This window comes from Diplotaxodon limnothrissa, linkage group LG7, assembly GCF_057381915.1.
Source record: "Diplotaxodon limnothrissa isolate DT_005_m linkage group LG7, D_limnothrissa_male_GT1.1, whole genome shotgun sequence".
In the NCBI taxonomy this organism is placed as follows: Eukaryota; Metazoa; Chordata; class Actinopteri; order Cichliformes; family Cichlidae; genus Diplotaxodon; species Diplotaxodon limnothrissa.
Window position 1 is genome coordinate 67783486 of NC_140602.1, and position 21792 is coordinate 67805277.

Sequence of the window (21792 nt, forward strand, 5' to 3'; positions counted from 1 at the left end):
ACAAAGCAGGCTGAAACTTACAAATTTAATGAGAAAAGGGGTTTTTCAATTCAATGAGCAATGCCAGAAATTCCATAAAAAGTGCTAACATCCCAGAACAGCTACAAGAGCAGCGAGCAGTTCTTTAGGAGGCCTCGAACATCTTCTTCCTGTCAGCCTTGTCCTCAATGTTCTTACGCCAGTCGCCCACCGCCTCTGCAGGCTGCAGGAAAAACAGTGACAGTCAGAGACAGTCAAGACTTTCTAGCCTCCTAAATGAATCTTAAATTAAAATATTAAATGCAAACACTCACCTCCTCTTTCACCTCCTTCTTGACCTGCTTCAGGTTGGCCCTGAGGTCCATGTTAACTGTGTGTTTGGAGCCCAGCAGAGCTTTCAGCATGGCATCGGCGGTCATGCGCACTTTCTTCAGAGCGGGCTTCTTCACTCCAGCCAGGTCGACCACTTTGATTTTCAGGTCCTCGATCTACGAGCGACCAAGCAGTTTAAAGGTGAAACCAAGTCGAAAGCAGAGCAGTGCGGACGCATTTAGAACCAGCGGCGAAACGCTGAAAACGCTTTACATTTTGCATGCACCCTACATCGGTGTTTTATCTGTAATGTGAGTTTATCACATTAGCAGTGCAGGAGGGGCTCTGCTTATGAAAACTAAACTGCTACTGCTACTCAGACAATGATATTTCTAGAATGTCTGATTTATTTATTGATTTATTTTAATTTGCTGATTACACAAATATCTCCGGCTCTGTGAAGAATTTGCAACAACTTTTGAACCTGATCAACTTGATCAGGACTCAGAAATTAAAAAAAGCTTAACATAAATTAATTATCACTAAATTTGAAAAACAGACAATTCAAAGTATTATGTATAAAATAAATAAAATTTAGATACTTAAATAAAATGTTAAGATAGAGTGAAATTAAATTCCTTGGTGTGACAATAAATGACAAAATTTGCTGGAAATTAAATATACAATATATTTTGTTGTTACTTTATTATCCATATTTAAATGTTAAAAATAAAACAGTCTAATCAATAATCATTATTAATGAGAAAAAAATTATCTCTCATGCATCTAAATTGTAGGAAATATCAAGAATAAAGAATAAAGCAGACATCATGCACAAAGAGAAAGGATTTGTGCTCATCCAGATAACTTCAGGATTTAACCTTGGTGCTCAGTATTACTTTCACTTCTTCCTGGGGAACATCACCATGGTAACTTACACTGCAGATCTAACCCGCTCTGTAGGAGGTAATGTTCTAGATTTGAGACTAATAGGTATGAAATAACCACAGATCAGTCAATTCTAAGGAAAATAACATGATTTCTGAAAGACCCTTGAAATATGGAAAGAAATGTGGATTCTCATGTGCAACAATTTATGATACTAATATGGGACATCTATTTATATTTGTTGAAATTATATCAAATTTGTATGTAGATCAAGCACAGAGTTCAATTTGTTCTTTATATGTCGTCTCTATTGACTCCCAGAACATTAAACAGCTGCAGCTGAACAGATAAAAACTAAAATTGTCTTGACTCAGCTTCAAATAGGCTTTTAATACAGTAGCCCTACTCCAATCTTACCAACCTGATTATTACAGTGAACCTTTGTACTTGATGCTTTAACTCTTGTGCAAATCTTGTGTAAGAAAGAAGGTGAAAGAACAACCTGCCTTCCTGTTTTGTTTACAACTATATCACACTGAGTGATTTCAAGGTTAACACGTTCTGTGGATGTGAAAAGCTGCCAGTCTGTTCTGCAGAGCAGGTGGAAGTGTACCTCTTTATCAGCCTTGCCCACTTTGATCTCCAGGTCGTACCTCTCTTCATCAAGTTTGTCGATGAGGGCGTGCAACTTTTTGCAGGTTTCCTGAGCGAACAGACACATCCAATGTTTTGTTACTTAGGACTCATCTTTAGTGAGGATATTATAGTTACAAATATCCTCACTAAATGAATATTATAAATAAGAGCTGACAAGAATTCGGAAATCCTCAAATAAAAGAACCATTGTCTGCATGAAATAATGATAAAGGGAATATTCAGAATGATTTCCATTCAGCAGCTTTCAGTTGAGCTTTGACTCTCACCATGAGAGTTGCCTGGTCTCCACTCAGCGCAGGAGGGGGGCAATTCTCTGCCATGTAGGTCTGCTTAGAGGCTGCAATTTCCTTTTTCTCCTTTTCAATCCAGTTCGCCGCGATCTGCAGCATCAAACTCTGCAGGACAAAAGAAAAGTCGAGAAGTCAGTAGTAATGAACCGTTGAGTGCGAAAGTGAAACCTGAATACTTTAAAATGTTCAGCAGAAACACCTTTGGCTGTATAGAGGTCTATGGGAAACTAGTCTTTGAGTCAGTTGACCTGTGACCTCAGAAAACACTTTGCTGTTGAGTTTATGGCTTATCTGTTACTTTTAACACTTGGAGTTCATTTTGTCAATTTTGTCATTTTGTCAATCGTCATTAGTATGTGGAAAGATAATAAAGTAGGGTTGGGTTCCTGATATATTGGCCTATATTTGCCAGTATGTGAGTATAATGACAGATAAATGAAAATTAAAAAATAAAATAACAAAGAGACAGGACACAAAAAACTATGCAAACAATGTTGCATAGTCTGTCCACCAGAGGGCGCTGTGTAATTAAATGTTGACAACAGGTGCTTGGAAGACCAGAAACTCCACCAGCTGATCTGAGCTGAGTTGGGGAGCGCACAAAGGACTGATCTACAGTTTGCTGTGACAATAAAGAAAGATTACTACAGCTGCATTGTCATATTATCTTACTAGCTCATAAATAACTACACATAAGCATTAGGTAACCCCATTTGCTTAATGTGGTTGACGTTACAGTATCAACATCCATCTTTTATTTACAGTCGATACAGAGAACATGCCAACTTTCTTTTTAAAGTAATAAAACCGTTCAAAGCTCAGAAAGACTGCCGACGACATACCTTCAGATGATGCCTGCGGCTTGAAGTCATCTTTTTTCTGTGAGGAGTGAACACAACAGTCTCTGTCACAACTGTAACAGCAGTAATTCAAACAGCTGTACAAACACAGCTAGAAAGAAAATGACATGAAGTTTTTAAAGTTTTCCCTCCTAATTTTCTTCTTTGCACTTTCATTTCTGATCATTTTCTTTCTTTAGTCTGTTTGACCTTTCCTCATACTTTTTCCCTGTTTTAGTAATTCCTCTAATTTTCTCCTTTATTTATTTCCTTCTTTCTGTTCTTTCCTGTATTTTCATTTTCATTTTCTCCTCATTTTGTTCTCTTTTCTGCTTTTGTTATTTCTTCTTTTTAAATTCCTCCCTTTTTTCTAAATCCTCTTCTTTTTCTGTTTTTCCTTCTTTTTTGTCAATTTTTGTCTTCCTTTCCATTTTTTCCATCCTCCTTTTTCTTCTTTTGCCCTCTCCTTCCTTCTTTTCCTCTATTAACGTTTACTTCCTACGTAAGATCCATAGTAATCTTATGTTCTTAACTTTAAGTCTTAACTCAGCATTTTCATTTGATCCAGTGAAGTCCAGTAAAATACTTGCTCCACTAAAATCACTGATATATGATGAAGAGACAGCACTTACTCAGACATGTTTACGGTTTCTGTTCTTCACAATCTGTTTGGAGAAAGAAACAGAAGAAAAACTCATCAGGTTGGAAACATATGAGACACCTTATTTGTATGAAATATGATCTATTCAGCCAGTTGATGAGCAGCTGAGTGATGACAGAGCTAACTTTGGGGTTGGGGTCAAATGTGGCCACTGACGCCTGCGGTAAGCTCCTTTACAGGGGTTCATAACTAAATATCCTTGGGGAGTTAACACTTCAATTCCTTTCCCAGAGAAGAATCTTTCCAACAGAATGTGCTGCGGCAGCAGCTTTGCGGCCAACACCAGCGGGTAAACACACCCCAAAAACAAGGCAGCCGGTCCCAGAGTCAAGTTTCAGAAGATATATTTAATGAGAATAACGCACAGGTTTAGTTTTCCAGCTGAAATATGACACAAAGAAGCTAATTTAAGGCAAGAAGGTTTATAGTTTTAGGCTATAAAACTTCTAAAACTGTAAAACAAAAAGAAGAACTTTTATATTTGTGCAGTCCACAAATCAAACCATAAAACACTCAGAATCAGCTCCATGCTTTACCAATCAATATACTTAAAAAAAAAAAAGTAACAAATAATTACATTTTGTGATGCTTATAGCAGAGTGACTTCACAGCTTGAGAAATGTTTAACAGTGGAGCACAAATTCCCTAAACAGTCAAAAAGGAAACTAATATCCATCATAACACCTCATTTTTTTCCATGTTTTTTCCTTCCAACAAAATACAATAAAACGTACTTTGATTTTACTTTTAATGCTTCATAAATAGTTTTTACAGAGAAACATACAGAAAAAGAACAGATATTCCCAAACATAAATCTGTAAGACGCATCGCAGTAACAACTGTTCTGATTATTTTAGGAAAGAAAAGTAAACTCGTTCCATAAAATGCTTTCCAGTAATTTCAGCAACAGAAAACTCTTAAACTAACCTTGAAATCATTAGAAATATCCCAGCTTTGTTTTTGCTTTTTTCTAAAAGAAATTAAACATCTAAAAAAATAAACCTAATGAAATAACTAAATAAAGAATGACTTCTGCAGATTGCGTTCATACATCTAAATTTTATCAAAACTTTGCAAAACTGCCAAATGTTCCCAAAATGTAGAAATCTTCATAGAAAGTCAAAATCAAATGAGAGCATCGTTCAGTCTCTGCAGCGCTGCTCAAACACACAACGCTCAGATCGCCCTGGTTCATGTTTCCCTTCAGTTATTAACAAACCCCAGAGGTCAGGACTTTCATCACCTTAGCGCTTTCCCCCAAAAGATTCCACATAGCAGTGGTTTCATATCCGTTTACCAGCTCTGTACAGACATGCAGAGAGAGGAGGAGGAGGAGGAGGAAGATAGGGAAACTGGTCTCACCTACGACGAGACGGAAAGTCCAGGAGGAGGGCAGCAGTGGCCAGTGGCAGTGGGAAGAAATCATCCCAGGGGTGTATATATACGAGGTATCAGATATGGATATGGTGCTCCTGTTTATGGAAATGCAGAATCCTCAGACCAATCGGTCAGCAAGATCCTGAAATATCATCAACCCCTTCCAACTTCACCCCATAAATCAGCGTTTATTGAGGAGGAGCCTGGTTTCATTTTAGGACTTTGCTGGGTGCCACCGGGATGCTATAAAAGGGAGGAAGAGAAGGATGATGATGATTCACATTTGATATGAAACTATCAGAGTGCAAATATTTCACTGGGTGATCATGGGACTGCTGGAAATAGAGGGACAGTAAAAACATTTTTGGCTTGTTAATGCTCAAATCCAAAAAGTTGGTAAGAAGTTGTGACAAAACAAACTTTTCAGGCTGGTTTTCACTTTTGAGTCATTGATTAAAGGATGATTTTTCTCTTTTTAACATCACTACAAGCAGTCAACACCCCTTGGTTTCATTGTGTTCCTTTAAAGATTTACAGGTCCAACATGATTGCTTAAATGTGTCAAACCTCTCAGGATTCAAGGAGAAAGGTCTGAAAATGCATTGAATTCATTCTTGTGAGTAATTTACATCAAAATGTAACTGTATCTATATCTATGTGATAGTCAAGAAGTCACTTTGTCTTCTGGAGTCCTAAAGTGTCAGACCTGGGTGTGCCAACATTGGAAACATGAGCATTTTATCACTAATTAGAAGGAACATTTCTCACAAAGCACACAACCTTTGAAGCTGGCATGAACTTAAATCCCAGCATCTCCATGTTGTCACCTTCATCTCCACAGCTGCCTGACTCGTCTGAACGCAGGACGGGGCTAAAGCCTGGTTTTCCCGGTAATGACAAAAAATAAACAATTCAATTTAATCCTCAATGGACCAAAATAAAGATGCAAACATTGCTAATGTGGGATGATATCTCTTGTTTGAGCTTACCTTCATGTAACTTCCGAAGATGGATCACGTGAAACCACTTCCTAAAAGCCAGAAGGGATGTGTTTTAGTCTAAAAACTAAGTTTCTAATGGATAATTTAACTTTTAAGTTGTGAAAAGCTGATCTGGGATTGTACCGGCGATCAAACTGAACGCTGCGATGAATGAAGAGCGCTGGACCAAGCGGAGGTGGCTTCCACAGCTTCAAATAATCAAACAAACAGGAAAACTTTGATATAACTTTTAAACATTGCTCCAAACAAAGTGCTTAACAAGCTCACATTTCTGCAGACTATAAATACCACATTAATGACTTGCTGGCCTGCTTATTGTTTCATATTGGACCTCTTATCTGAGCTATGGCTCTGCCTTCAGAAAGGCTTCCAGATCTTTCTCTGGCTGCAGAAGGGCCATGTTGATCAAGTTACGTGTCTTAGATTGAGATGGAGGTTGTTTTTTTCTTGGATGACATAAAATCGCATCAAAGCATTTTACCTTCGCTATTTTTGACCATTTATAAACGATGGACACAGCTGCCAGGAGGGGAAGCTTCAAGCTGAGCATTTTCACCATCACTGGAGACATTATAAAAGATGCTGGTGGGACATAGCAAACACATCATTCTTCAGTCTCAGTGCTTTGGTGCATTCTTAGAAGCTCTCTTTTTTGACCTAGAAACTTTAAGGGCACACAGCGCTCCATGCTGAGATTTGCCCATTTTTACTTGCTTCCACAGCCAGCATGCACCTCTCTTGTTTAGCCTGGTTAAATCTCAGTACTTAATCACTACTTTGTTTTGGTTTAGGAGCAGTTGGAATCATGCAGTGGTAAATGAAACTTGTACTTTACGTCACATGTGCAGACACATATGTAAAGAAAAAAACAATACAGCATTCTCTGATTGTAGTTTTAGAGTTTTAATAAATATTGTAAATTAACAATATATTTAGTAACTAATGCTCAAAAATGTAGTGGAGCTGTGAGACTGACCAAATTCTACAAAGAGCCTTTTAGGAAATCAAATAAAAGCATAAAAAAAACTGGATTGCTTTGTTTGTTAAATTTTCACTGGCGATCACCTCAGGCCCACGAACGAATGTAAAAGAGTCTGCAGAGCCAAAAGCGTTCAGCAGATCAGACTATAGTCTTATAAGCTGACAGCTGAGGAGGAAGGTGCTGACGGGTCTGAGTGATGCACAGATGATGAAGAGTCATGCTGGGAATGCAGCATTAAGGGGCAACGTTTGGGCTCAGGTTTACGGTCCCGTCACAGAGTCCAGTAGGTGTTTTCTATGAAAACACACGACCTACAACTCGAGCTTCAGGAACGCTCCATACCTCCGGTGTGACTTTAGAAACTCAAGTGAAGCGTGCTGCCTTTCCTCACTATGTGAAAGTATTAATAACTATATGTTTATGTTTACACGCAGTTTGATACATGCTCCTGATGCTTGTAGTAGTTTGCTCGGAGTCATCCACCATCTGTGTTCATGTGGCCTCCTGCAGGGATGGTTTGCAGTTAGATTTACTGCCTGTCATTAAGGCTTTCCCAGTGTTAAAATACCATGCATCTATCTAAAGGCATCTCGCAACCAGAGAAAACTGCTGACAGCGATAACATTTGGAAAGTGTGAACAGTTTATTGCTCTTTGTTTCTACTTCAATTTTACAAGTTAGATTTACTAAATCACTGATTGGGCAAAACAGATGTAACAATTTTTCATGCGATATATACAAAAAAAAATTTTTATTAATACACATAAGCCAAAGCCAGATGCCAGGTCATCCTCTTCAGCATATAACTGCAGTGTGTTAGCTGCACACTAAAAAGCCTTGTCCCAATGGGAAGAAAAACCAAACCAAAAAATAAAAAATAAATCACTACGTTGGTGATAAAAATGCTTTTTTAAATCAGTTTCTTTCTTTAGAATAACTTTAGACTTTCAGGCTCAGGCAGGTGATGCTTGGTTTATACTTCTTGTGGCAGTGATGAGAGAGCTGGACTGGAGCGATTAATGATGCCAGCATTCTGCTCACACCCCTAGAAGGAGACAAGCCCAATGCTTAGGCTGGACCGGAAAACTCACTCAGCAGGTGTGTTTGGTCTGGTGTCATTTTCCTTCAACTCACTCACCTCCAGCCTGACCTCCTTTTAAACCCCCTTTCTGTCCCTTCAGATTGGACATGTCGGTCCGTGCTGGCTGCCGACAAGATAAAGGACCGGACACAAAGTACAGTACAAGTGCTGCCAAAAACTCGCCAACACTGGGAGGTAAAAACAACTCCACCTCACTGATAAAACCACACAATCCTAAAGGTAAATGAGCTTTCTGGGTATGCGGTCATGGGCATGTGGTCATCCAACAGTGTGCAAGATGCTCTGGTTACAACGCACCGAGGTGCATTTCTCACTTTTGACTGTAATTTAAAATTGCCACCTGATAAGTGCAACGTAACACTTTAGCACCACAGCTTGTCACAGTAATTTTTGGAGGAGCTGAAGTATGTGACATTGAGAGCAGCTGATTTCACTAATTAACACGTTTGATTCAGAGAGGAAGAGCTAATCGGTGCGATCGGCTGCTGCTGCGTTGGACTGGAACTCAAACCTGCAGGTTGGACTGCATTACGCTCCACAGATGTACCACGAGCAATGCAGATGCGTGATTAGTGCATGCAGTGTTTCAACTCAGTTTTTATTCGCCATCTAGTGGACATAGTTTATAATCTTCCCAATGCACACAGAGTGGGCCAGTCCAAAACAAGGATGACATATAGTATTTCACATTAATGACAATATCGACGCTCATTCTAAACCTGTGGAGAAACTGGCACAGGTAAAAAATAAAGGAGGGCCTTTGTTTTACTTGATTCTTATTCTCATACTTAAAAAGACACATGAAATGCCAATAAGTGCTTAAATTATATGGAAATTTGCAGAAACAGATGAATGTTGTCTTTTGCAACACTAGTGCCTCAAGAGAGGCATTTTAAAGATGGACAAAACTTACAATTCCTGCGTTTTAATCATGGATGGAACCACGGCAGGTTTCAGTCATCTTTGGGGTAGAGTTGGACTTCATGTTGGCTACATCCATCTTTTACATACAGAGTGATCACAGACTGCAGCCTCCCATAAATTAGCATTGGACACTACTGAACCTTGGTTTTTAATGACACTACAATTAATAGCTGTTATTCCCCTCTTGTTACAATATATACATGCATACAATCCATATCATCTTTGTCAGAATCCATTGGATTCTACCAACGCTGAACATGGATGACAATCTTTCATCAAGACAGTATCTGTTATGTTAAAACAAGCCCTCAGATTCTCATCCATCTCTTACCTCTAAGTCCTGAAGACACTTATTCATGTTCAGGCCTCTGAGTATGACAGAGATTATGGTTCCCTTCCTGAAGGTGAGAAGAAGGATGTACTGTGAGCAGCACTTTTCTATGGGTTACTGCAGGTCAGCATGGAGGAGACTGTAAATGCTCCTCTCCTTGTCTGTTCTCTCATTTCTAATTCTGGCTGGTGTGAATCTAAGTGGAGAGGCAGCTGTTATCTGAGGATATGATGCAGCCGTCAGCAGAGGTCAAATATAACCTGCGGTAACACTGAGCAGTGAGATGCCAAATGCACAAGACATTGTTGTCAAGTGGAGGAGAAAAGTGGATTAATAAAATCCAATCTCCAAGTGTAACCGTGAAACAAAACGACAGGAGAAACCTACACAGTGGTGTGAAAGAGAAATTTTCCACAGGATTCTTTTTAGTCCTGTGAAAAACTAAATCCACCCTTACTCCTTCATTAGGAAATAAGAGAGTACTTATCAGCCAGGTGCTGTTAGTTAAATGCACTTGATTAACTGATCATCACCAACTATCTGCACCTCTGCAAAAGCAGAAGTTTGGCAGTTTGCAGGTGTGGAGCTTTCAGGTGTGTGTTAACACAATAACACAATCATGTCAGGAGTGGACATGCCAGCAAATTCACCCCAAGGTCAGAAACTGTGAAAAAAAAAACCCTAGAGGTCCAGCTCAGTCTCTGCAGGCCTCAGTTAACATGTTAAATGTCAAAGTTTATGGCTTGTTTGGAAAGGTTGCTTCTCTCGAAAAAGACTCAAGACTTCTGGAGCAAAACAGGACCAAAGTGGAGATGCTTGGTCATAAAGCACAGCAGCACATTTGGAGAAAACCAAACACAGCATATCAACTATTCACACAGAGGGGGATTTATGTTTGTCTACCTTTTTACCCTGTAAAGACCAGTGGGCCAAACTTTCCACACAATAATGTGAAAGACTGGGAATATGGCTAAAATAACAAGGAGTCCAATGCATTATTAGTTATGTCTAAATAAAAGCTTTCTGGAGGGAGTGAATCAAGCATTTTTCATTGAACTAGTGACTCTGAAGCTTTCTTTCTTTCTGTCTTTTTCCTAATTGCTCCATCGAAGGAGTAAAATTATTGCAGTTTTCATACACGGGGTCTTCTGCTCTGTGATCATACTCTAAGTATCACAGTGTTTTGCTTCCTGCTGCCAGGAGTGACAGACATGAGAGGATGGATTTAAGCTGTGAAATCTGGTAACGATTTAACAAAATGCCACACGTGTCTGTACAGGACTGGGACCACCTGCACCTCCAGGTTTCAGCTGAAAGTTGAAACCAGTACTCCCAGTGGCATCTGCATGACTAACCTTTTATTTGTTTATTTTACTACCATCAAACTACATGAAGACTTTTAAATTTATGGATATTTTTGACTTCAGCGTACCTTTGTGGAAAAGCATGCTGTGTCACATCTAAGTGATCGAATCTGCAAAGAAAGGAAAGAAAATCAAGTGATTTGGGGGGAAAAAAGCTTAAAATCTAAAAATAGTAAAATGCGATTTAAACGCTCACCTTTTCTGCTCTGTGGAAAATAAGCCAGACTTCTTCATTTATGACAAAAACATTTAGGATTCAGGTTTTGGAAGTCAGCTAATTAAATATATGCAGTTATTACTCACCTTCTAAATATTACTATTTCAGCTTTTTCCACAAGCAAGCCAACGGCTTTAAGCATCATAATTCAATGTTGTTTCTTCCATAAATTCAAATTAGGCAACTTTTTATAAAACATCACATTACTATCATTTTTAAAGTGTACAGGTAAAAAATAGCTCAGTTAGTATCTTAGTGCAATAAAATAGTTAAATAAAATTAACCTCCAGTGTTTTACAAACTCAGGAAAACTGGGAACAAGATGAGCATGAAGCTTTTCTAGTTAATGTGACAGCAAAAAGACGGTAAAAGTACATCACATCTTGTTTTAGAAACATGAAGTGATTTAGTACTGTTACAGTTCTCCAACGTAGGAAGCACAATTATTCCTCTACACTGGCCTTGTGCCTTATTTGATCCATTATAGGCTGTCAGGCAAATGCAAGCCTTCTCAAATTAGTTATTTCCCACAGGCTCTATAAGAACTATGGATAAAGACATCGCAATGTTACAAACCAGCTCCCAAAGTCCAGTTTTTGATGGCTCGCCCTCCTATCTTTTTAAAACCAGACGTCACAACTGAGGGATGCGATTAAGAAACCATTTTTATACTGCTGTCCACTGACGGGGTCCATAACTTTCATAAAGAGCATAATGTTACTTTAAACATGAGCAACTGAGCCCCCAGTCTCATTAGCAAAGGTCTGGAGGGGGTTCGCAACCTGTTTAAGGCGCTTCACATGGAAGCTACATGTGGGGGGGGGGGGTCTTCAAATATTTGCACTTGCAGACAACAATCAACTGTTACATTCACAAAGCAACTAGGCAAAATAATAAATGGATGAAATTAATTAATAAATGAAAGTGTATTACAGGAAACATGTTGGCAGACAGAATAAGAGATGTAACTTGTGGGTCTGACAAGTTTCCAGACTAGTTTTAGGTTATAATGAATGAAACTTTAGGTCCATTTTATAAATTATCTCATCATAAGAGACAGAAAAGATAATTGTCCGGAATATGCTCATTGGCCACATCAGTGTCAGTTATCAGACTGACAACCAGCTTCCCAACAGGACTTTACAAACCACTAAGTGATGTAATGGTGTCTGTCCATCTTTTGATATTTACAGTTTATGGTAACAGGTCATGTCAGAGATCTAATGGTTCTTGGACAGCTAAGTGGCACGAAACACTTGACTAGATGTTCTACAATCTACATCAAACAAGGGAGAAGTGAAGGATTGACCAAATGAATGTGTGTAAAGAGCATGTTGTAGTGTTTCATTTATTCATGCTGGGCCAGTTAGAATATGGGTCATGATTTATTTGCAAAATATGCGTCCATTGCATTTGGATTTTAACCTCAGACACTAACTAGAGTTTCAGGAAACGTACATCGTAGGCACATTAGTAAAAGCAAAAGGAGAAAAAAGTAGAATTGATTTATCTGACACATACTAACTGTAACACAGTACAAATATATCACAGTACAGTTTCAATACAGGCTAAAGCATGAAGGAAGCTTAGTGACGAGTATAATTCAAAGTGAGATATCCAAAAACTACAACCATGCTTCACTGGCATCAGTGCATATCACAGATTCCCTACATTTCACTGCACCTTAACACAAGCCTTGAATTAAAGTAAAGGCCATTTATCACATACTGTACCAAAACAGAAGCTTAGTAAGCACCATAATCTTCCACCAAACATATGCCTTTAGATTATGTTTACTAAGATCAGGATCTACAGATCAAGTAAAATGAATTAGAAATGCATCACTTTGGATTAAAACCCTTCAGTTAACAAAGACAGTAAACCCAATTTCTGTCCTGAAAGTCACCCTCGTATTTAGCTATCAAACATCTTCTTCCTATCAGACTTGTCTTCAATGTTCTTACGCCAGTCTCCCACATCACGCAGCTGCTTGTCCTGCAAACACAGACGATACTCTGTTAGTCCAGACTGAAATCAGATGCAAAAAGGCTGCTAATCAAGAAAAAAACTATTTGTTTTGATGGTTTTTCTGCCCTCTAGTGGCCAGAAAATGGATTGTTACAGTTTCTGAGGATTAAGTCCTCCTCAATGTTGAGAAGAAACTCTACCTCCTAAACCAGGGGTCTCAAATCTGCAGCTCCAGAGCCACATGTGGAGCTACTGTAGATGCCTCCCTGTGGACACCTTAGTATTGTAGGTCTTAGTATTGTTAATTAAGACCTGCTGTGCTGTAGAGCCCAGTGAGGAACTCTGTGATCCTGTTTCGCTGAGTGTAATTCTAATTTGACTGTGCTGGCACTCAATCCTTTAGCCTAAATGTGGGCTAATAGTCACAACAGCACGAAGGCAGCAAAAATACTAATGCTCTAGCTTCAACCAGTGGGTAAAGTAGGCACACTCCTCTTTTTTTCTGTCTGTGGAGTTACTTCTCATCGCTGATAAGGACTTAGACCTCACAGGTATCTGTGATTTTATTGAGTGAGGACCAAATGAACCAGGTAGCTGCTCACCTCCTCTTTCACCTCCTTCTTGACCTGCTTCAGATTGGCCCTCAGGTCCATGTTGACAGTGTGTTTGGAGCCCAACAGAGCTTTGAGCATGGCGTCAGCAGACATGCGCACTTTCTTCAGCCGGGGTCTCTTGAACTTTCCTCTCAAATCCACAATCTTGATATTGAGGTCCCTGACCTGAAGGAGGATTCTGAGGATTACTGACCTGACAGATTAAATAATCAATCATGAAGCAAACAGCAGTGACATGCAGGGTGTTTGGTGCTGAATTCATCACCAAGTACCGCTAGCTTTAAAACAGTGTTGTTGGGTAATTAAAATGCTGACAGAAAAGCTACAGGAAGGAATAAGGATGTGAAATATTTCCAGTTAATGTTGCTATACAATTCACGGCAACTGCAGACCTCACAAGAAGGTTTGTTGTGTCTTCCATCAAAGTCTCAAGAGTGTGGAGGAGAAGTCAGAAAATGGTCAGTTACTCAATGAAAGCCTGACAAGCATCAGCCTAGCAGCAAGATCAGTATCTGCTCCTTTGAGGAGTAGCGGGCAGAGGACACAGGGAGGAGCCCTAAAAGGTGACGACTGCATGTGCATGTTTCTGGCCTGTGTACACAGAGCAGTGCCACCCAGATGGACTGCAGAGCCAGCATGCATGTACAAGCAAATGTGACTGCATAATATTATATTTGAAGTAAGCAGTTTTGTAATGTACTTATTCCTTAGTGTCAGACCAAAATCCAAAAGATAGGGAAGCTTCTAACATGAAAATAACCAAACAGCAACTGAAAATGACTGAAAAGGTTAAAAAAAACTTCAGGTATGTGATACTTGTTCAGAATACTTTTTTGGTCTTTTTTTGTTTTAAGGTGATCAGGAGAAAATACAAGAATTCATTTGGTTGATATTAAAATATAGCTTCCTATGTTTGTTGCAGTTTATACAGATATACAGATACAGATACAGTATCTCTACTCGGTGCAAATAAAGACAAAAGGCCAACCTGGTGCAATGAAAAGTCTCTCACCTCATTCAGCACCATGTTCAGTTTGAACTCTATGCCGTATCGCTCATCTTCACTGATGATGATCTGCTCATGAAGCTTCTGGCACAGTTCCTAAAGTCAACATAGTGATAAAAGTTTTTTCTTTTTTAGATGCTTCCAATTTCAAAAACCCACAAAAGAAATAAAATGCAATATGAAACGTGTCAAAAGCATAATTGTTTGAAACAGTGCAGTTTCTTCTCACCAACAGCTCATCCCTGGAGTACGGCAGCTCAACAGGAGGACATTTATCTGCCAAAAACGTCTCTCTCTCTTTGGCCTTCACATTCGCTTCAGCGTCCAACAAATTACCTGCCACCACGAGCATGCAACCCTGAGGAGATTACATCATCACCCCATGTCAGGTAAGAGGAAGCACAGGCAAGCAGATGGGCATGTGTGAGGTATTTTGCTCTGTTAAGCTTATCAGTTAAAGTTAATCTTACCTTCAGGGTGTGCTTACGCCTCGCAGACAGCCTTTTCCTGCAGACGGAAACACAAATTATAATTGATGGAAGTAATGTATATTTGTGATGATCAATTTTATTGCAACCATAAAGATCGGTTTAATCCATTCCCAAAGGAAATAGTAATATATGTGGGTCACTGATGTGACATCAATATTTCATTGTCAAAGCAAAATGTCTGTTAAAATTAATTTCCTAAACGACATGTAGGTATTTTGATTTCTTTAAAAAAATCTTTAAGGTTTTATACATTTTCAGCGCATTGAAATAAGTGAGCAGCTTTATTGTGACTGTTGCAAGGTTACAAAATGCAAAGCAACAAAGTCAGTAAACAAACTCCAAAAGAGCCGGGCAATCACGAGGGAGAAGACACACGGGACTGACAGGAAACTATTATTTCTACTAGTACTATTTCTACACAAAAAGATAATCAGGGTAGACACAGGAGGGTGACAGGATGCAGTTGAAGATGACCAGTGACAAAGGGGCAGGAGGTGGAAGTAAAACTGAATACAAAACACAGAAGATTAAGGTATTAAAATACAAAATTGGACAATTGGGAAATGAAAAACAATTATAATGAAAGGAAAGGACAGACAGAGGATGTCAAATCAGAGGGAAATAAAGCAGGGATTAATTAAAGTCTAGAAATACACAGTAACTAGAACTACACAGAGTACCAAAGATAAATGAAAATCAAAGATGAAATAAACAAAACTAAGAGCTTTTAATATTAAACAAGAATTAAAAACTTTGGAACCATCCAGGGATCGTGGAAAACATATGCATGTCTCATTAGTGACCCATAAATAATTTAATAATAAAGTAATCAGTGCAGTTATGATGAATGCAAGCTAAATGTCACACACTGAATAAAAACAAAACCAAACAGTCCTTGTGAGGGAACCGCTTGTTCCTTTGCACACTGGCTGGTTACACAAACAGGGAAAATAAACTTACATGATTTACAGAAAATAGTAAAGTTTTTACTCACTCAGTGGCCATGTTTGCTGGATGATCCCGAGGTTACCTGACAAACACATAACAAGAGTTAATGCTTTTTATTGGAATCAATTTAGATACAAATATACAAATATATACATTTTAATGTCCCTGCCAGCAAAATGGTGACAGGGACACAATAAAAAGCAAAACTAGAGAAAAACATAAGTCACAAAGGATAAGGAGAGAGCAGTGGTCTGGAGCCACCACCTGTTAAACCATCACCTGTCTGGGTGTTATCTTTCATATTTATACCACAAGGTTTAGGATTGTGTTCATGGGAATTTTTGACCATTTTCCCCAAGCACATTTCTGAGGTCAGACACTGACGCTGGCTCACACTCTGCTCTAATTCATCCCAAAGGGCTTCTGTCGGGTTGAGGTCAGGACTCTGTGCAGGCCTGTCTAGGTCTTCCACACCAAACTCTCTCATCCAATTCTTTATGGACCTTGCTTTGTGCACTGGTGAGCAGTCATGTTGAAACAAAAGCTGTTCCCACAAAGCTGGTAGCATAAAATTGTCCAAAATGTCTAAGGGATTGACCCAAACGCCTGAAAAACACTCCCACACCCTAATCCCTCCTGTACCAAACTTTACACTTGCCACAATGCAGTCAGACAAGTACTGTTGTCCTGGCAACTGCCAAATCCAGACCAGTCCATCAGATTGCCAGACAGAGAAGCATGGCTTATGGAGATCACATCTCTACTGCTCTAAAGTCCAGTGATGGCGCACTATACACCACTGCTTTCAGCACTTTGCACTAACCTTAGTCATGTAAGGCTTGGATGCAGCTGCTCGGTCATAGAAACCCATTCCATGAATCTCTCTACACACTTGAGCTAATCTGAAGACCACATAAAGTTTGGAGCTCTGTAGTGATTTAACTCTGCAGACAGTTAGGTAGATGAGTAGAAGCACCTATGGTAGAGGTTGGCAACTTGTGGCTCCCTCACGAGCCACAGGTTACAATTAGGGTGAACGGTAATCCTGTTACTATTCATACTGGATGTAGTAATACTTAATGTATCCTCTCCCAGTTACATCTGCAAATCTGTCACCTGCGTGTGCTGCTCTTTTTCTCACGTTCTTTGGTAGGAGGAGCTAAAATGGCTCTTTTGATGTTGGAGGTTATGGACACCTGACCTAAAGTATTAATTCTCACCAGGGTCTTGAGTTATCATGATCACCAATCTGAATGTCCACGGGATAACAACTATACTCCAAGCCTTTTAGACTGAGGCGTAACTTACCAAAGATAACCCAAGCAAATACAACATGAAGTTTTTAAATGATGATTTCTTTTATTAAAGGGAAAGAAAGCTATCCAAACCGCTTTTATGACATTAACATCTTCCCATTCAAGTATTATACACAAACGCTGTGTATCAGCATAAACACCTCATACCAACTTTCATTTTTCAGGGGCTGATTATTTAGAGACCTTTTAGTCACCGAGTGGACCACGAACTCCTCTTTATACTAAAGTAAAGTCGATTTAAATAAATGTGAGGTAATCTGTCCACTGTTTGCTTTATAAAGAATTGAGGGTGAACAAGGAAAAGCAATAACCCACATTTTTATTTCAGTATTAAACCACATCATGTCTCCGTTCTCTGACGCTGTCCTGCACCCACATTCACCTATCTCATATTTCATGTTTGGACCGTGTGAATTCTATCTTAAGACATCATGTTAATTCCAGGAAATTTCATGGAACGGCACTTTGTAACCCAGGACGTGTTAATGCCTTAAAGGAACCATGCCGCTATTTCTAGCAGCACAGCTCAAGGGATACAGGTCCAGCACTGCGAAGGGAAACATTTCAACAACTGTGGATTGCCATGACATTTGGTTTGTTGTCTTGTGCCTGTGCTTTCAGCGCCACGAGCAGGTCAGATTTTTACTTCACTGTAGCATGCAATAAAAAATGAATTTGCATAGATTTTGGAACAGATTACTACAATGCTAAATCAATGTTATGTTAACTAACTAAAAGCCAGTGTTATAACATTGTTATAAGGGTCACAGTGTTATAAAAAGCATATAATACCAGCGCCACACCTCTAAAATAACCTGAACAGACGTGTACTTTTGGTGTGATGTTAACAGAACATGCTAATATTAGCATGATAATAAGATAATGACCTTTACAACGCCCAGCATATGATATAAAGAACATTGAGGAGTTCATGACTATCCTTCCACTTCACACACTCTCTATAAAAAGACAACTACTTTCTCCTTTGCTTCTAAAAGATTATCCCTACCAGAAGTGTATCATGTAGCATGCTTTATAACATCCACCCACGTCTTCTTCTGTTTGTCCAAAGTTGGATATCACATCTTAAGCAAGGGTATTCTAGACATCCCTCTCCCCTGCAACATTTTTGGTCCCTCCTGGGCAACCTTGAGCCATTCCCAGGATAGATGAGACATGTGATACCCCCAGCTCAGGGTCTACCCTGGGGTCTCCTCCCAGCCGGACATGTCTGTAAAACCTCCAAAGGAAGGCACCAAACCACCACATCTGACGTCATTTGGATGTCCTTTTGACACAAAGGAGCAGATGTCAAAGCAACCCAAGTTCCAGGGCTGAGCTCTTGTAGCTGTCTCATTCTTTTTCATTTGTCACTAACTAGAGCTTATAACCATGGGTGAGAGTTGGAGCACAGATCTGCCTTTAAAGCAAACGTTGATTGCTTTACAAGTCAAGCTTTTCACTATAATAAGCCTGTCAAACTCCTGCATTTCATCTAACTCCAAATGAGTCAGCCTTCCCATCAGACACTCTACATTGCCATCACTTACAAGCAAGACCTCAAGATATTAAAACATCTTAACAGCAACCCAGCCCCAGAGGGAGCAATCTGCAGTTTCAGGAGAGAACCAAGGTTTCAGACTTGGAGATGCTGACTTTAACACTTGGCTACAAGATGTCGCAGTGGGTGCTAAAGATTGGGGCCTGATAAAGCCAACAGAACACGTCAAGTGGAAAAAGCAGAGCACGATGCCATGTCTCCATACTTGACATGCTACTCACACCAAGGCCCAAACCTTTAAGCCTTTACTGTCTGAGAATACAGATAGTTGTCTGAACTGTAAACAACCCCAAATTTTAGGGTTATTTTGTCCATTTACAAGCCACACCTAAGACACAATCTGTCAATTAAGATGCTGCATAAGCTTCACTTCTGGAAATGTACCTTCTCCCTTTATTATCATCACAGATAATGGTACATAGCTAGAAAACAGTTGCTTAGGCGTGTCTGTGGATGGCAGTATCAGTCTGTCAGCCCATATATTCAGTTATTCTGGCTTTTCTTCCAATGTGACATCCCTGCTTAGTAATCACTCATCTTATCAACAACTTCAATAACTTTGTTGAGCCTCTGAATTTTCATCTAGCCCAACCATTAGGTACTTGGAAGTTCATGACATGTAAAACTACTGACATTTCCATAGTATCAGCTGGAGTTTTTGTTTTGTTTGCAAATAGATCCAAACTCCAGGCAAACAAAATGCAAACTATCTGCAGGGTTAGATATCAGTGGACGGGTAAACCAACCCTTCAAGTACCAGCCACACGACACTTGTAGACATCCTCAGAAGTTAGACGGTCACTGCCTGAGCTGCTTGTAATGTTTAGGAGATGTGATGGAGGAGAGGATTAAGACTATTTCTGGAGCCACAGCTGTTCTTGACGTCTTCATTGTACAGGGGGAAAAAAGAGGGACAGCAGGCTCGCCTTAAAAGAAAAGACGAGTGACAAACACTGCAGGCATCCTAACGCACATAACTGACCAGGAACACATGGTCGTCATCTGTAAGCCAATAAGAAGCCGGTGAGGGGGGTATCGCCGGGTATTTTAAGACACTCAGAACTCCGAGGGCACAACAGCATGTTGCTCTAGAGATAAAATCATATTTGTAGGGGCATTGATTTTTAAGTGTGTGTGCGTGTGTGAGTATCATGAGCAGGATTGTCTCTGAAGGAGCAGGAGGATTCACAGTAACCCAATACTGCAGAACATCCCTCAGACAGCCAAGACACTAGAGCATATCACAAAAATAGCGTGCCGCTGCCCTCAGACACACACTGCTTCACTCTTACAAAAATAAAAACAAGAAGATACAGGATACATTTCCATCCAATGCAAAATCCTGAATTGAATCTGCTGTAATAGCATGTGTGTTAGAGAAAAGACTCAAAAGTGTTCAAAAAGCCTAAATGAAGCTTGTCTCAAACACTTGTAGAAGAGCATCAATAGATGAATGATGACTTCAACAGCGGCTAAAACAGAAAAACAGTTGGAAAGTATTTTTAAAAACGAGCCAAAACACAAACGACATGTGGAATAAAATATTTTTCTAGCTTTGTGGTCGGGCTTATTCTGCACAAACATAGTTTCAGGTACTATGTTTCCCTTTAAGTCTCATCCATGCATTTCCATTTGAGTGTCCCAAACAGCTGAAAACTCCAGATAAAGACATTGATGTGAAGCTAGCTTTGAAATGAAGTTGATAAAATGAAGTTTTGTTGTTTCTTAAAACCTTTGAAGATTACATTTTCCTCAAAAAATAATATTTCTACAAAATATAGACATGGGTACAACAAAAACAATATGACTTAAAGTTATATTTAAAATACACAATCTGTTGTTCAGAGAAGTCCAGAAAAAGAACCAAAAACCAAGCCATAGTGGGCTTTAATGCTTTAACGCGTGTGGAAAAAAACAGGCTAAATTTGATAAGCAGGGATTAAACTGAAGTGTAAAATGTGAAGTCAGGTCCCTGAAGATTAGACCCAGTTTTCTTCTGCTGTCCCCCCGCTTCCCTCAGTGCTGACAGGAGGATAAACACTGGCAGATCGACTTTCAGGTTAATGCCTTGTAGTGGTGTCATCTTTCAGCATGCCACATCACCACGCCATACATCACCGTACGCCAATGCAGCAGAGCGAGCACACGTCCAGACGGAAAACTACTCTTTCAAACTTTGAAATCCTAAAAATATGTCAAGTAATTACATGTAACTCCACACAAACATTAACTACAGAGTGAGGAAATCACTCAAATTCTCCACTGTCAACATTCGATATAATGGTGACTTCCAAAAGACGTAAAACCTCCAAGAACCTTTTATGGTCACTACAAACTTATCAAACTGACACCATCTTTAAATAGTTGGCCAGGCGCCAACAACATCCTCCCATCAATGACAGCAAATATCAAATATTCTCCTCTGAGATCAAAGCTTCAACCTTCCACAGAGACATTTACGTCTGCACTCCCAAGACGAGACAAATCATCTACAGCTGCAACCAACCAAAATGTGATCAACTAAAATAAAAGAGGAAAAGAGAGAAATCTTACTTTAACCAAGCCGAGCTGTTAGAGTCACGGAGACACAGACAGAGTCGCAGGCAGACCAAGTGTTAAGAAGGTATATATTGCAATCTCCATGGCCTTCTAAATCCTGCACTTTCTCGTTATGGAAGTGGATTACTGGTCAAACCAATGAGCTGGCAAGGTCATGAAATACAGTACACTGTCATCTGCCCCCTTCCACGGCTTGCCTCATTATAAATAACCCGCCCTTTAACATTGTAATCTGTATTATCTTGAGCCATCAAGTCTCTGACAGGCAGAATTCAAGGAAGAAATGAAACCACAGAGATATTTTATGAATCCCACTTAACACTTATATAAATACTTTGCTGACAAATGATGAGTTGAGATAGAGCAGGAAAACACACACTGCTAACTTTAACTCGTTGGCTATGG

General features: G+C 39.5%; 2 protein-coding genes across 2 annotated transcripts; both read right to left on the bottom strand.

Moving 5' to 3' along the window:
• Window positions 1–11: 11 nt before the first annotated feature.
• On the bottom strand, window positions 12–5072 carry LOC146629671 (troponin I, fast skeletal muscle-like). The gene is made up of 7 exons (XM_085360185.1): window positions 4989–5072; window positions 3598–3630; window positions 2969–3005; window positions 2103–2231; window positions 1793–1882; window positions 294–467; window positions 12–202 (listed from the first exon to the last, which is right to left on the bottom strand). Exons 2-7 carry the CDS (start codon window positions 3603–3605, stop codon window positions 125–127), a joined length of 516 nt encoding a protein of 171 aa, XP_085216311.1. The 5' UTR covers window positions 3606–3630; window positions 4989–5072; the 3' UTR covers window positions 12–124.
• A 6160-nt stretch (window positions 5073–11232) lies between these two features.
• On the bottom strand, window positions 11233–21448 carry LOC146629672 (troponin I, fast skeletal muscle-like). The gene is made up of 7 exons (XM_085360190.1): window positions 21382–21448; window positions 15998–16033; window positions 14983–15019; window positions 14742–14870; window positions 14519–14608; window positions 13495–13671; window positions 11233–12919 (listed from the first exon to the last, which is right to left on the bottom strand). Exons 2-7 carry the CDS (start codon window positions 16006–16008, stop codon window positions 12839–12841), a joined length of 525 nt encoding a protein of 174 aa, XP_085216316.1. The 5' UTR covers window positions 16009–16033; window positions 21382–21448; the 3' UTR covers window positions 11233–12838.
• Window positions 21449–21792: the final 344 nt, after the last annotated feature.

Excerpts from the sequence above, each read along its gene's own strand:
- LOC146629671 (XM_085360185.1), bottom strand. Across the intron at positions 1,883-2,102 it reads GAGACCAGGCAACTCTCATG|GAAACCTGCAAAAAGTTGCA; the intron begins GTGAGAGTCAAA and ends CTGTTCGCTCAG. Across the intron at positions 203-293 it reads AGAAGGAGGTGAAAGAGGAG|CCTGCAGAGGCGGTGGGCGA; the intron begins GTGAGTGTTTGC and ends TTTTTCCTGCAG.
- LOC146629672 (XM_085360190.1), bottom strand. Across the intron at positions 14,609-14,741 it reads ACTCCAGGGATGAGCTGTTG|GAACTGTGCCAGAAGCTTCA; the intron begins GTGAGAAGAAAC and ends TGTTGACTTTAG. Across the intron at positions 12,920-13,494 it reads AGAAGGAGGTGAAAGAGGAG|GACAAGCAGCTGCGTGATGT; the intron begins GTGAGCAGCTAC and ends CTGTGTTTGCAG.